The 13883-nt window shown below is 32.6% G+C and overlaps 2 protein-coding genes across 2 annotated transcripts; one reads left to right on the top strand and one right to left on the bottom strand.

Moving 5' to 3' along the window:
- The first annotated feature begins 1709 nt into the window (after positions 1–1709).
- On the top strand, positions 1710–6440 carry LOC111703573 (tropomyosin). The gene is made up of 4 exons (XM_023475555.1): positions 1710–1814; positions 3564–3655; positions 4150–4843; positions 6100–6440. The coding sequence occupies exons 2-4, from the start codon at positions 3594–3596 to the stop codon at positions 6196–6198; spliced, it is 855 nt and encodes a 284-aa protein (XP_023331323.1). The 5' UTR covers positions 1710–1814; positions 3564–3593; the 3' UTR covers positions 6199–6440.
- LOC111703574 (uncharacterized) lies at positions 6429–12969 on the bottom strand. The gene is made up of 9 exons (XM_023475556.1): positions 12759–12969; positions 12139–12208; positions 11453–11506; positions 10510–10602; positions 9601–9666; positions 8502–8556; positions 7931–8012; positions 7374–7433; positions 6429–6695 (listed from the first exon to the last, which is right to left on the bottom strand). The coding sequence occupies exons 1-9, from the start codon at positions 12902–12904 to the stop codon at positions 6551–6553; spliced, it is 771 nt and encodes a 256-aa protein (XP_023331324.1). The 5' UTR covers positions 12905–12969; the 3' UTR covers positions 6429–6550.
- Positions 12970–13883: the final 914 nt, after the last annotated feature.

The raw sequence follows: 13883 nt of genomic DNA, 5'->3' as shown, positions 1-13883 counted from the left end.
AAATTTAATTGCTTGGAGAGGTCACTGCACTATACCTAAAGCCGTTTCAAATCCTAAATCAACGATTTAAATCCTCATGAACCGTTAACCTTGAATCAGTAATTTGAACCGACGTATAGGTAGTTTAGAGACCCTCCTTTGTTGGGATATTTACATAATAGCTGTTAATGAAACTATTGTGTACTTTATCATTCTTTATCATTTCATCGTGAATTTCGTAATAAACGTGCTATAAAGTTAAATTAGCAGTACAGTATATAGCACGTTTGCTGTACAGTTAATTGATTGGTTCCTGGATTTTCTTAATATAAATTTAGGATATTTCCAAAATAATTTTTTCAATTGAAATCGACTTTATTTTTTTTACTTCTGCTTTGTTTCAAAGCGTATTTGATCTATAAAAATAACCATTGAAATAAGACAAGTACGCAAACGTTTCAAATAATTACCTATAACACTATTAGTTTGGCACGACGTGGTCACGTGCTATACAGTTTTTGGACTTAAATTTTCTCTGTGTCTCGAAGGTTCTCGCCTTTTTAAATTAAATGTTGTCCCTCTCTAAAGCTCTGAACAAAATTAAATCTAAAAAGACTTGAACCTTCTCGGTTTCTGTCCAACAATGCAACACTGCAAACCAAAATAACAGTGTTATGAAATCAATAACGCTAATTTGGACGGATTTTTAATTAAAAAAACACTACTGAAAATTTTCTAAAATGCATATGAACAGGATGCACTTGTTGTTAGTTTCACGTGATCCATATATGCGCATACTGCACTTTTTTGTCTTTTAATGTCATTGGATTTTTAACCTCATAGTCAACTTTTTCCACAGATTTCTAGTAATTGTGATTATGTTAATCATGATTCATGATCCCTGATAAAAGGTTACAAATACTGAATAAAAAAAGTAAGTAAAACAATGACACGCCAAACTATAGTATATTGAAGGATAGATTAGAATCTGATATGTTTTTATTTATTTCTTTTTATTAAAGAAATTTTGAGATTGAAAAGATCAAAAATCAAAAATGTGTTTTAATACTTATGAGCGTAATTTCAAATGACCCTTCATGCAAAGACGACAATGCCCGATTTACAATTCGGTACTCCTACCATACATATATTTCTATTAAATGGATTTACAGCGGTACCCATACATATATTTCTATTAAATGGATTTTGAATGAAAAGAATGATTAACCTCAATTATTTAGTGTTGATAATTATCCCCTCCCCCCACACACACAAAAATTACTTCATTTAAATTGCCAAATTAACTAATACAAAATCAACATTTAACACGAACAAATTTGTTACCTAATTGCTAACAAGATTTTAATAGATGAAAAGAAAGAAATGCAGGGTTACCTATAAAGAATGATCGACTGTGAAGACGACATAAAACTCTTAAAATATGACGACCCCAGCGTTGATTCAAGTTTGCTGCCTTGAATTTAGTTTAAATGGCTTTTTTCTGATTTAGCAAACAGAAACAAGTTTACAGATACAGAGAAGCACAATCGCTTCTAAAGTCTAATCCTTTGTTGGTAACCATGTATTAAAAGAAATTTATCAGTAGTTTCTAGCTCTTGGAAAGCTAAAATCTGTTTTCGAAGTAGATTGATATATTTAAACTGGGTAAAGAGGTTTAATTGAGCAAGAATCCTCCGTATTTAAGTTATGCAAACAATTGAAGTTGACCGCGTCGCGGTTCCTTTCTCTCCATGCTTATCCTCCCACCCGGAGCTTACCTGGAACCTGGAGAACTAGGAACCCGACAGTCGACCGTCTGCTTCGACTCAGGTCAGGTCAGAACAATATTCATTCTTTATCAAGGATTGGGAAATAAAAAGATAGAATTAAATTGATTTATCAAAACTATCCAAACCTGGATTGCAAGTAACCTCTGAACCTATTCATTTACTATTCTATTCGTTTTCTAGCTTTATTCTTGAATTAATAATTGTCTAAACCTAATTTTCTCAATCAAATATCCTAGCTGAACAGCTATTAATTTTTTTATTTATTATATTCTATATCTATTTATTTTCCGAATTAATTATCTTTGAACCCATTCATTTCTAACTAAATTGTCATCTGAATTTATTAATTTCTTGAATTCATTATTTTCTTAACCTAATACTTTCTTCTACAGGGTGTCCCACAAAACAAAACAGTTGGTAAATAGTTTAGAATGTCTTCTTCCATAATTTGTTAAGTTGTTCAATACCAAAAGACAATAATAAAATATATAGGAGTCTAATACAGTGTATGATAGGCGACATTAAAAACTATTTACCAACTGTCATGTTTCGTGGGACACCCTGTACTTCTAAACCTATTCATTTCATAACACAATTACAAATATTAATCATTTTCTGTCCCTCTAAAACTATTCCAATTCTTAAACATACTCATTTTCCTATCTCATTCGTTTTTAAACCTGCTAATTTGATTACCGTACTTTTCAGATCTTAATAATATATTTTTTCTAATCATAAGAAGCCTTCGCCAAAATCAAAAAGGGCAGACTAAGGATTCAGGATTCATTTTAGCTTTATTCGATGTTTATGCAAAGAGTGCTTGATACACGCCATCTTTTTAAAAGACAAAAGCCGAAGAAAAAGGCACCGAATTTTCAGGATTAGTAAAAAAGGTTTTCATCACCATAAAAATATCTTGAAACATTAAATGGAAATAAATAAAATTGATCGAATCATGATGATCTATACTCAACCTATTCCTAAAGCTCATTTCAAATAACAAAAATGTATGTTTGATAAACGAAAAAATAAATTAAGTCTTATCAACCCCAGGCCTGTTTGATTTTTCTCGACTATTTCTAAATATTTTGATTTTCTAAAGTTTCTCGATAAATCTCCGAGCCACAACCAAAGACTACTTATTCAAAGATTATTAAAAGCTCAAAAAAGAATTATTGTCAATCATTTCCGTAACTTTTTTTTAACAAGCTGTCGTTATGCCCGATTCACAACCCTTAAAACCTTTCAACGACATTTTTTCTCCAATGTTTCCACAGCAGAAATCTTTAAGTTCCTTATGTTGTTAAAAACCATGCATTCTTGATTAGACATATAGGCTTAATCAAGGTTATAATGCAAGGAAAGTTATTTCAGAGGTGTAACCATCTTTTGCACTGCAGTGTGCTGTCTCTGGGCGGTAATGTAAATACAAGACGGATGTTGAAGCTTGACATGGGATCCATCTTTCACATAAAAAATCAATTAAATATTCTGGTCATAGAAAACTATTATGTGAATTATCAAAATTATCAAAATTTAATGCTTTTAACTTCCTGGGATACTAAACAAACACTGATGCATCTATTCTTGTTTACAAATTCCGCCCAGAGAGAACTGGTTTCAATATGTACGCAGAGTATACGCAAGTGCAATTAACTTTCCTTGCATTATAACCTTGTGGTTAATGGGTACCCTTGTAAACCGAAAATGGCCCCCTGTACGAATGGAAATTCACATGAAATTGCGTCTTCAATCTCTAAAAATAAAATGTAAAATAAAAAAAACTGTTTTTAGCAAAAGAGTGCGAGCAGCTAGATCAAGACTATGGAGGCGATCAAGAAGAAGATGCAGGCCATGAAGGTGGAGAAGGACAACGCTTGTGACAGGTTAACTTGCACTTAAGACTGAAATCTAACATGTTTTCAATCATAACACCCCTTATTGAAGAGCTTCTGAGAAGAACAAAAACGTTTAACTTGTAACTTTTACTTTTCTCATTGTGCGTAAATCAAAGCTTGAGTATACTATGAGGTCACAAATTCGTACCAATAATATTGCACAAATTTAACCTTATCCTTCTGAGTACTTTGCTGTGCGACCATCCATACTGAACATAACAAATTTTAGAAAAAAAAAAGAAAAAAAAACTTTTCACCATCAGTAGTGTTTCGCGGGACACCCTGTATCAAGTAAAATTTGTTGGAAAAATCCAACTTTCAAAATTGATTGATCTTTGTCTTTCTTTAATTCTGGCCAACCATAATTGTTTAGAGCTTAATTGTAATATATTTTGATAAGATTATTAGCATGTCTTGTACAGTCTTTAACAAAAGTACTAAAAACTTGCTTTTTGCAATATTTATAAAATGAAATGTTTTAGATGCGATGCCTGTGAGGAGGCCAGCAAAGTTGCGAAGCTCAGGGCAGAGAAGGCAGAGGAGGAGGTACTTGAGCTCATGAACAAAGCTAGACAGCTTGAGACTGAGCTTGATGTTACTGCTGAGCGTCTCTCCCTGATCACCCTCCAACTGGAAGAGAAGGAGAAGTCCCTGATGGCCGCTGAGGCTGAGGTAAATGCCCTCAACAGACGAGTCCAGGGACTAGAGGAAGATCTCGAGAAGACTGAAGAGAAACTCCTGATCGCCAACCAGAAGCTGGACAAGGCTGCAACCGCAGCTGATGACTCCGAACGTATGAAGAAGGTTCTTCAGAATAAGGCCGAAGAGGATGAGAAGAGAATGGCACAACTTGAAGAACAGCTGAAGGATGCCAGAAACCAGGCCGAGGAAGCTGATAGAAAGTACGAGGAGGTTGCCAAGAAGCTCCAGCAATGTGAGACAGATCTCGAAAGGGCTGAGGAGAGAGCAGAGACCGGAGAGACCAAGATTATGGAGCTGGAGGAGGAGTTGAGAGTTGTTGCCAACAACTTGAAGTCCCTGGAGGTTGCTGAGGAGAAGGCAAACCAGAGAGAACAGTCCTACAAGGAACAGATCAAGACTCTGACCGCTAGACTGAAGCAGGCTGAGGCTAGAGCCGAGTTTGCTGAGAAGTCCGTACAAAAGCTGCAGAAGGAGGTAAGAAATAATGATAACAACATTTTACTGTACTCCAAACCAAAATTTGATACTATCAACTGGTATTGTGCAATTTGTGACAGCTTAAAGAAAGGCTTTAGGGATTGACCTTCCATTTATTTAGTGCCATGTCAGATTAACAACAGTAACCTTAAACGCATTTTCTAGTCAAGAATGTATTATAAATCTATCATCCTCGATCCTGGAAAATTGATTATTTTCAACTGTGGTTTCTCTTGAATGTGTCTTGCGCATGTCTCAGAACTGATGGAGAAAATTGTCAAAATTAAACACTTTTCAAGCTTAAAAAACAACGGTATCTTCCACATTATTAATCAGATAAAGGTTTAAAGGAACTTTTACTAAACCAAAAAAAGATGTCAGTATTTTGACAAAAGTGCAAATCAGTTGTGAACCTTTAATTGGAGAGTCATTTAGAATTACGGTGACAATTGCTTTAAATTAGAAAGAGAAAAGTTTTTAAGATATTTTTGAAGAATTTATTTGTTGAGCCCTGTAATGTGTAGTATGCTACGCAATGCATTCTATTCAGGACTGCTATGGATAAATTTGGGGAATTAAGGTGATAAGAGGGAGAGGAAGGGAGGTTCAGACAATTTGAAATATTTTAGCTATGTTAAAAGCTGCTCAAAATGTAGGATTCTAGCCAAGACAATGTTTAAACATAAAACAAATTCACATTTTAACATTTTATTTAAGAAAAATGTTAAAATGACACAGGTGCTCTGTGTTGTTTGTTTCACTTTCCATATTGTTGTAGAGGTTTTGGAATTTTGAGAGCAGTTTCTAATGAGCTGTTAAATTTTTAAAATATTTAAGTTATTAACTGAACTAGCAGTTTCTAACGTGCAGTTTACTGCTAGTAATTAACAGTATAACAACTTACTTAAATCACTATTCTATTTTATCTGAAAAGGGACAGTGGACGATATTTAAGGTGACCCTCCGTTTATAAAATAGCATATTCACAACATTATTGGAATAACAATGTTTTTCTTCCTTGAAAAGTTTGTAATTCTGCCAATTTCCTTCGCTGTCTCTGAATAGAGAAACCGCGATTGAAAATCTCAAATTTTCAGCCCTAAAAACAAGGCTATCTTATTCATTCTTAATCATAATTAAAAAGGTTAAAGGGTAATGTTGTGAATCGAACAACCCACTCTGTAGGGTCACATAAAATGAATGATAACTACAAGTCCTTTAACACTATTTTGACCTAATTATTGGCTCTATAGGTTGACAGACTAGAAGATGAGCTTGTCGGAGAGCAGGAGAAGTTCAAGGCAATCACTGAGGAGCTCGAGCAGACCTTTGCCGAGATGTCCGGATACTAAATTTTATCGTTTTTACATTCCCGTATTTTCTCCGTCTATTTTCGGAGATTTCTGGGAATTTCTTTTAGAATTCATTGCATTTCATTTTCTATCTTAGTCGTATAAAGCCACAAGAATTGCACAAAGTTGTACTTTTTATATTTAATCTATCTTTTCTATTTGAAATGTGCGATTGTTCAGTATTGTGATAACAGCGCAATATGCGCCCTCCTCTTACATTGTAATAAATATTCATGACCATTTATTTATTCATTTAATATTTCAAAATTTGTTGAAAATCGTCATAGTCAAGAGATACACAAAATTTGGTATTTAAGACAACAGATTTCAAATAGAGTATTTTCTCCTCCGATCAATTCCAACTTTTTACAATGCCGCGTTTGCCTTTCCCCGCTTTACGTCTTGATTTGTTGATTGATTCTCCGGCTTCGGCATCCATCTTTATTCTCTGACTAACGAGAGATTCAGCTGATTTCTGATTTCCCCAATCAGCTGGTCTGAAATATCATTTTTCAAACTCAAAGATCAAAATATTAGAAGAAGAGTGTATTTAGTCATTATCAAGAAAGGAAAGCTTTGTTTTAATCTTCCTGACAGAAACATCTCAACAACTGAGGAGAGTCAACCCAAACCGAAATATGTTTTTAAAAAATGTGGAACTAACATCTACTTCTTTTTAAGAAAAGCTTTCTACAGTTCGAGAACCAGAAAACTGTGGAATAGGAAGACGACATGAAAGTAATAATTAAGTGTATTTAATGTTGTTACATAGCAAAGAGTTTATTGGTAAAGTTCAAAATCAATTATTAAGTGAAATTGGTCTGTTTACACTGCTTATTTGCTGCGTCTCATGTTCATTTTACTGTTCTAAATCATAACTTGAGTCCTAAAGTCGTCTTTCTTTTATAAACTTTTCTGCTTCTCACTGTAGAGATTTAAACCCGGCAGTTCATCTAATATGAATTTTAAGATTAAAAAATATGCATCATCAGAAAATGGATCCTTAGGGGAAAAAATTTACTTTTGTCTAAATAAAGTAGACCAATTTAATTGTAAAACCATTATTATCAACAAATGTCAAATTTCTATTTTATTTTTAGCAAAGTATTAGTTCTAACTCTTTGGTCAATTTGTTGATTAAATTTCAAATATCTGACCATCTTTTCTATACTTACTCATAGATTTCTTGTTCCTCGGCGGTTTCCAAATTAGTTTGAGTTGATAACGCTGCAGTCCTGGAGGAGATAGATAGAACTTATTTAGTCAAATGGATTAAAGTCAGAGCTTTTGTGTTCTGAATCTCGGGTTCAAGCATTTATCTCCACTTTATGCAGACAGCAGACCTGGGGATTAATTTAATTCCTTTTGATATCCCTTGGTGATCATACCATGTTTGTGTATAAACCATGCGAACTTTTTATCGTGAAAAAATATACAAGGAAAAAAAATAAACAACCTTTTTTCAGTTAGTTGTTTACATATATCTCAGCTAGGGGGGGGGGGAGTAAGGAGAGAAAGGAAAAGAGGGAGTAGAAGGGAAAGGAGCGAAAAGAATGAGCAAGGAAGGGTCAGAATTTGGCTTAGTTTAGGGAGGCAAATGTTAAGAATAAACTATTTTGAAAGTTTCTCAGATTTTTGTATCACTTCCTGTAGAGATAACTTTATTTGAGGGATTAAGTACTGTAATGGAGAATCTTCATAATTGAATTGAAACTGTTATATTTGATCTCCCCTTGAGCTTGTTGGAGATAAAGGAGGAGAATTCTCTTCCATGGACAACGGAATTCTTTTTATTATCTTTCCATAAACCATTTCTAGATTATAATAATAAAAGTGTAAAAAAATTTAATTATGCCTAATAATACTAATAATACTACTACTAATAAGAATAATAATAATGATAATACTAATACTAATACTTATACTAATACTAATACTAATACTAATACTAATACTAATACTAATATTACACCCTGAACTAACGAGAGAAAGAAGCATTCGGTTTCTTTTATTTGAAATCAAACATGTTTTTGGCTATAACTCAACAGTCTTTAGACTTACAGATTTGTTTATTTTATATTTTTTCATTCATATGTATGCCAATAAAAAAGTATTTAAGATAAAAGGCTATAAAATTATGTAAAAGTGGCAATATTGTGATTAAAATTCACAGTTTTCTGAAATATTGACAGAACCGTTAAATCCACGTTAATAATAATAAAAATAATAATGAGAATGAGAATGAGAATGAGAATTATAATGACAATGATAATGACAATGATAATAAAAGTAATAATTGGTACCTAGATCAAGTATTTTCTTGTTGATATGATAAACTTCAAGTTCTTTACTAGTCATCTAAAATTAAATAAAAAATCTTTGTCTTGGGAAGTTTCCAAATTATTGAATTGACTTCTATGACAACATGTTATTTTAGACACAATTTTAACATGGTAGGTGACAGTAAACCTTTACTAAGTTATTGTGCTTAAAATATCAATTTTATAAATTTAGGTGATTTAACGTAGTTTTACATTTTACATTTTACATTTAGTTTTTGAAATACAGGGATTCTCTAGAAGCCTGTATTTTCATACTGTACTTGTTCTACCGGCCTGACAGTTGGGGTGTTACTTCAAATTAACAAGAGTTTTCAGAGATTAAGGATAACACATTAAACATTCCACTTGTCAAGGTACTATAAATGCAAGGAAAGTTAATTGCGGTCGTGTATACTCCGCGTACATATTGAAACCAGTTCTCTCTGGGCGTAATTTGTAAACAAGAATAGATGCATCAGTGTTCGTCTAGTATCCCAGGAGGATTATAGTAATTAAAGCAAATAATTTTGATAATTCACATAATAGTTTCCTAAGACCAGAATATTTTATAGATTATTTTTGTGAAAATAGATTCCGTGTCAGGCTGTGACATCCGTCTTGTGTTTACTTTTCCGCCCAAAGACAGTACTCTGTATTAGAAAAACTGCGTACACCTCTGAAATAACTTTCCTTGTATTATTGTCTTGCTCCTTGCTCTTTAAATTTTATATTTTTCTGCATTCTCTAAATTTTCTAAGTTTCAGAAATTCAAAATATTTTTGTTCGATTAAGAGGGTGAGTTATGATTAAAATATATTAGATTTTAATTTACGTGAAATTTACTTTTATTTGAGTCCGAATTTAATGAATTTGAGCCGTTTCTCAAATCCGCTTAAGAACGGTTTCAATTGAGCGTCGGCTTACATCTTCCAACATTGAATACAATTCTAAGCGGAAACAACCATAATTGAGCCGCGTCTCAAATTTAAGCCGTGGCTCAAAATCTTAAAATTCGGCCTCTGAATTTATAGATTATAAAATCACTTTTTTGTTGTATTGAATTCAAATCCTACGCATTTACCGTAGTTTCTGGTTTCTCCGGCACCAACCAGTCCTCCTCTTCTCTCTCCTCCTCCAGGAAGGAATCCTTAATGTCGTCGTATTTTGTTCCTTGTCTCAAAGATTTCGTCTTAAAGGAACTGTTATTGTAATTTCACGTGACCCTCCATTTAGAGAGGGTTTAATCTTAATTTACAGCGCTACCAATTTAAACATTTATCTAATCATAATGTGGAAGATATTGTCGTTTTTCTAGCATAAAAGTGATTAATTCTGACAACAGATATCCGTAAGTCACTTTTGAAGAGAAACCACAATCAGAAATAATCAAAGAGAATAGAATATATATTAGAGGAGAATTTAGAGAATCTCTCGGTATGAATTTTTTCAGTCCCTTTCAGCCTGAAAGGGAGTTCAAAGTGTACAAATCAAGTAAATGTTCACAAATTATATGCTGTAGAGTACATTATAATACAGTATGTTCCCTAGACTATCCATTTCAATTTCGAATATTTTAAAGCTGTTAAATAAACTTTTAAATGAATTAGGTGAATAAAAAACATCATTTGTTTATATTTATAACGGAAAATCATGTCGTTTGTAAAGTGAAAGACATAGAGTCTATGTGAAATGATCATTGGTCAATTATAAACCAGCCTATTTCATAATTTGGTTTTCTTTTAATACTAATTTTAGATTTTCTATAAAATGATATTCCAGGGCCCAAAAGGTTATATAGCATAAATATGTGAAGTACACCTGCAGTTTGGAAACAGTACAAAAAAATGGCCGTTTTACACTTTTTTCTATTAAATTCCCCTCTAATATATATTCTATTCTCTTTGGAAATAATACATAAATATTTCATTCATTCTTGATAAATCAGCTTTCAAGGGAACCGCTGTAAATCAGAAAAATTTGCATTTTTTACCGTTTTTCTTTTTCTCTTTTGCTCTTTTTGTTTCTTTTTCTTTGCTTCGATATAAGTTATTCTAGCAGTCACAGGTTTAACTTTTTGGTAATCCTGAAAAAAAATAGAAAAGGAAATTTCTTTGATAATTTCCTATAAAACCAGGAATTATATGGACCAAACAAATCTATTAATATTTTGATATTTAATATTTAACTTAGCTTTTAATGCTCTTTGTGCCTCTTTTTTAAATTTTGAAAGTCGAATTTTTTCCCCTAACAAAAAATTTTAATTTCGACTACCCATAAACCCTCTTTGGGGTCACGTCAGTTGCCACAAAAAATTGTGCTCGATCGGTGAAACCGTTGAGACGTTTATCATAAATAGAAAATGTAATCTAATTTTAAAAGCATTTTGTAAAGTTTTCCAGAACATTAAATTCACACCTCTTTTTATTTAAAATGATTCGAAAACCATTCAAAATTTTCTTTTCATTTTGAATGAATAAGAAGCAATATAAAACTAATTGAGTTCTTGTTCAGTTTGAATCCATTCTTTAATTTTTTCAGGTTTCCGAATCTCAATTTAGCATTAAATTTACAGAAAAATGTGGGTTTGTTTTGGGAGCGGTTTTTTCGATTTTCAAACTGCAAATTTAGGTATGCTTTAAGTATATCGTAAAAACAGAATTTGTGCTCAAAAAAATTGTCATTAAATAAAATTTTCTAAAATAGTTGCAACCTGATGGTGTAAACCTTTGATATTTCAAACTTCGACTGTTCGAGCTAGCAAGCAGAATTCAGGTTGCAAATATATTTGCGTATAAAGTCATGTCGTCGATCAAATACGAAATGCTTGAATTTTAAAATGATTTAGTATTCTATTTTATAGAAGTGAAAATTACTTGATTCAATAAAGTAAGTTCTTGGTTTATGAAATATATAATAATATTTTTTAAATTTACCGTTGCTGGCTTGAAATCAGATTCTTGTTCCTCTCTTTTCATCGGGAATAGAGCCTGGAGATTTAAACCATGTTAAAACCAGCTCTCAGATCGAAAACTATGAAAACATGGAAATTTTCCATACGTCCTCTCCCCCTTTAGGGAATTTAATGATTTATCATGATCATATTATCTTTCTCAAACATGTTTAAAGGGAGTATGTAAGGTAGTTGAACTGAGTATGTAGTGTTGTGGAAAACTCCTTTCGGATTCATTTAGTGATCTAAAAAAACTAATTCTGAAAACGTATTCACCCCCAAAGTAGAAGTTTTGAACGTCAAATTTGCGCTCAAACTCAGGATTTACAGATCTTTTAAAAGTTTAATATGTCTCAAATGAATCCGAAAGAAGTTTTCCAGAACACTGCATACTCAGTTCAAATACCTTACATAGCCGGTCACTCCCTTTAATAAACTAGAATAATGTGGGGAATGGTTTTTCCCATGCGACTTTTTAATTCTACTTTGTCTTATATTTTTCATGAATGTCTTTTTCGAAACATGTTTCCACATATAGTTGCTAAAATTATGTTGTTTTTAAATTACCATAAACCCTCGAACGGCTCTAGCCTTTTTTGACTTTTTTATATCCAAAAAAACAAACAAACAGACAAAGAAAGCCAAAATATATCATAATTGTATTCTTACCTGAAGCCTAAAACCTGTAATGCAATGCTGCAAACCATTCCTAAGATAGGGTAGGTTCATCCGAGAGGGCCTAAATACTTTATAATTAAAATATATATTTTTTCAATAGAATATCTTAAAATGACTCTTTTAACTAAAACCAATTTCTTGATTTGAAGCTTGTTAAAATAAGTTAAAAGGAAATTTGTTAGGTTATAAAAATAAATAATTGATAAATTTTAAGGATTTATAACTTATTATCATAAATTAATATTAATTAATTTCTTATTTATAATGAGATCCGAGGTTTCTGTAATGTTTTCTATTCCTCTGTTCGCATAAGTGTCTGGTTTGTGAAACTTGAAATAATAAATTTAAAATGATTTCATTTATTTTAAAATAATTCCTCAAAGTTTCTCTTTCCAAAAACTTGTGTTTAGATATTCAAAGTAACTTAATCAAAAATATAAGTTTAAGTATAATAATCCCATAATTTGTTTTCAACCTAAATTATTAACTTAACAAGGAACATTCAAAATAATTTTTAACATAAAGTGAAATTATTTATTAAAGAGTTTAAGTAGAAAACTTCAGTGAAGTAATCTACTCAGAAAACAAAACAAAGCAGTAGGGTAACCTACCCGTTTGAAAATATTCTTTCCAGAGATTCTTGTGTATTGGGTCGATAGATGTCAACTCTTGTAATATCAACATTTGATTTTATTGATAAAGTGATTTCCCAAAGGTTTTGTCCCAAGAGGTGACTTCCCAAGGGTATTTTCCCCATGTGGCAGGTTCCCAACTATGAAATTTACCAAGCAGCAATTTCCAAAGTCTGTCCTAGCCGTAGTGCTCGCCCCCCCCCTTTCCCTAGTTTGTGCTAGCCTCAGCGCTCTATACCCCCCCATTGCAGCATGCGGCGCCCCAAAAGGCCTAACCTAACCTTTGGGGAGTTGCCGCTTGGGAAATTGCACATTTGGGAATTTTCCACTTAGGAAAATACCTTTGGGACAATACCTAACATTGACTTAGCACCCCCACCCCCAAGAGTGACGTCAAATAAGCATTTTTTCTATCTCTCTTAGGAGACGACATTTTCCGTACATTAGAGCGCATCGAGAGTAACTCAGCTCATTACCTTTTTCATAAAATTTGTATCACTGTGAATTACATTCCCACGCGCGTGTTTTTAAATAAATCAAAAACCAGGTTACACATAGAACACTATAAAAGGAACTCAGTCCATGCCACAAACTCAGTTTATTTATCTCTATTTCTTTGCAACCCGAAGTCGTAAACCCACTTCTCAGGCAAATTTCTATATAAATTTTGCCAATTACTTCTTCAAAACAAAAGCCAACAAAAAGTTCTTTATAGTGCTAAAATGTTCATCTAAAGATCTACAGAAAAACATAATTAAGAAGAGCAGTAAAATCTAATCCCGAGGCGCTGCGACACTTCAAAGTCTTAAAAATTGATGAGACGTTAATAAGCAGGTTGAATCAGTTCCTTTGTCTCGCTACATGCAAATAATAAATGGCTAAACAATAACGAAATTGTGGGAGGTTATTATAAAAAGTTCTAAAAGACCAATACATTTTTTAATTAAGCAACGTTTTATCCTTTATTAACCCTATCTCTGCTGGGGTACTTGAAAACCAGGATATGCTGGGGGGGGGGGTCAATTTGACCCCCCTCTAAATCCCATGTTTTATGTCCAAATATGACAAATGATACATAATTGGAAAGCTCTTGTGCTTTACTTT

This window comes from Eurytemora carolleeae, unplaced genomic scaffold, assembly GCF_000591075.1.
Source record: "Eurytemora carolleeae unplaced genomic scaffold, Eaff_2.0 scaffold380, whole genome shotgun sequence".
NCBI classification, from domain to species: domain Eukaryota; kingdom Metazoa; phylum Arthropoda; class Copepoda; order Calanoida; family Temoridae; genus Eurytemora; species Eurytemora carolleeae.
This window is presented reverse-complemented; position numbering and strand designations above follow the sequence as displayed.

Excerpts from the sequence above, each read along its gene's own strand:
- LOC111703573 (XM_023475555.1), top strand. The coding sequence starts at position 3,594 with ATGGAGGCGATCAAGAAGAAGATGCAGGCCATGAAGGTGGAGAAGGAC. Across the intron at positions 3,656-4,149 it reads AAGGACAACGCTTGTGACAG|ATGCGATGCCTGTGAGGAGG; the intron begins GTTAACTTGCAC and ends GAAATGTTTTAG. Across the intron at positions 4,844-6,099 it reads TACAAAAGCTGCAGAAGGAG|GTTGACAGACTAGAAGATGA; the intron begins GTAAGAAATAAT and ends TTGGCTCTATAG.
- LOC111703574 (XM_023475556.1), bottom strand. The coding sequence starts at position 12,904 with ATGGGGAAAATACCCTTGGGAAGTCACCTCTTGGGACAAAACCTTTGG. Across the intron at positions 7,434-7,930 it reads TTATCTCCAACAAGCTCAAG|GACTGCAGCGTTATCAACTC; the intron begins GGGAGATCAAAT and ends TATCTCCTCCAG. Across the intron at positions 6,696-7,373 it reads GAGGAACAAGAAATCTATGA|ACCAGCTGATTGGGGAAATC; the intron begins GTAAGTATAGAA and ends ATGATATTTCAG.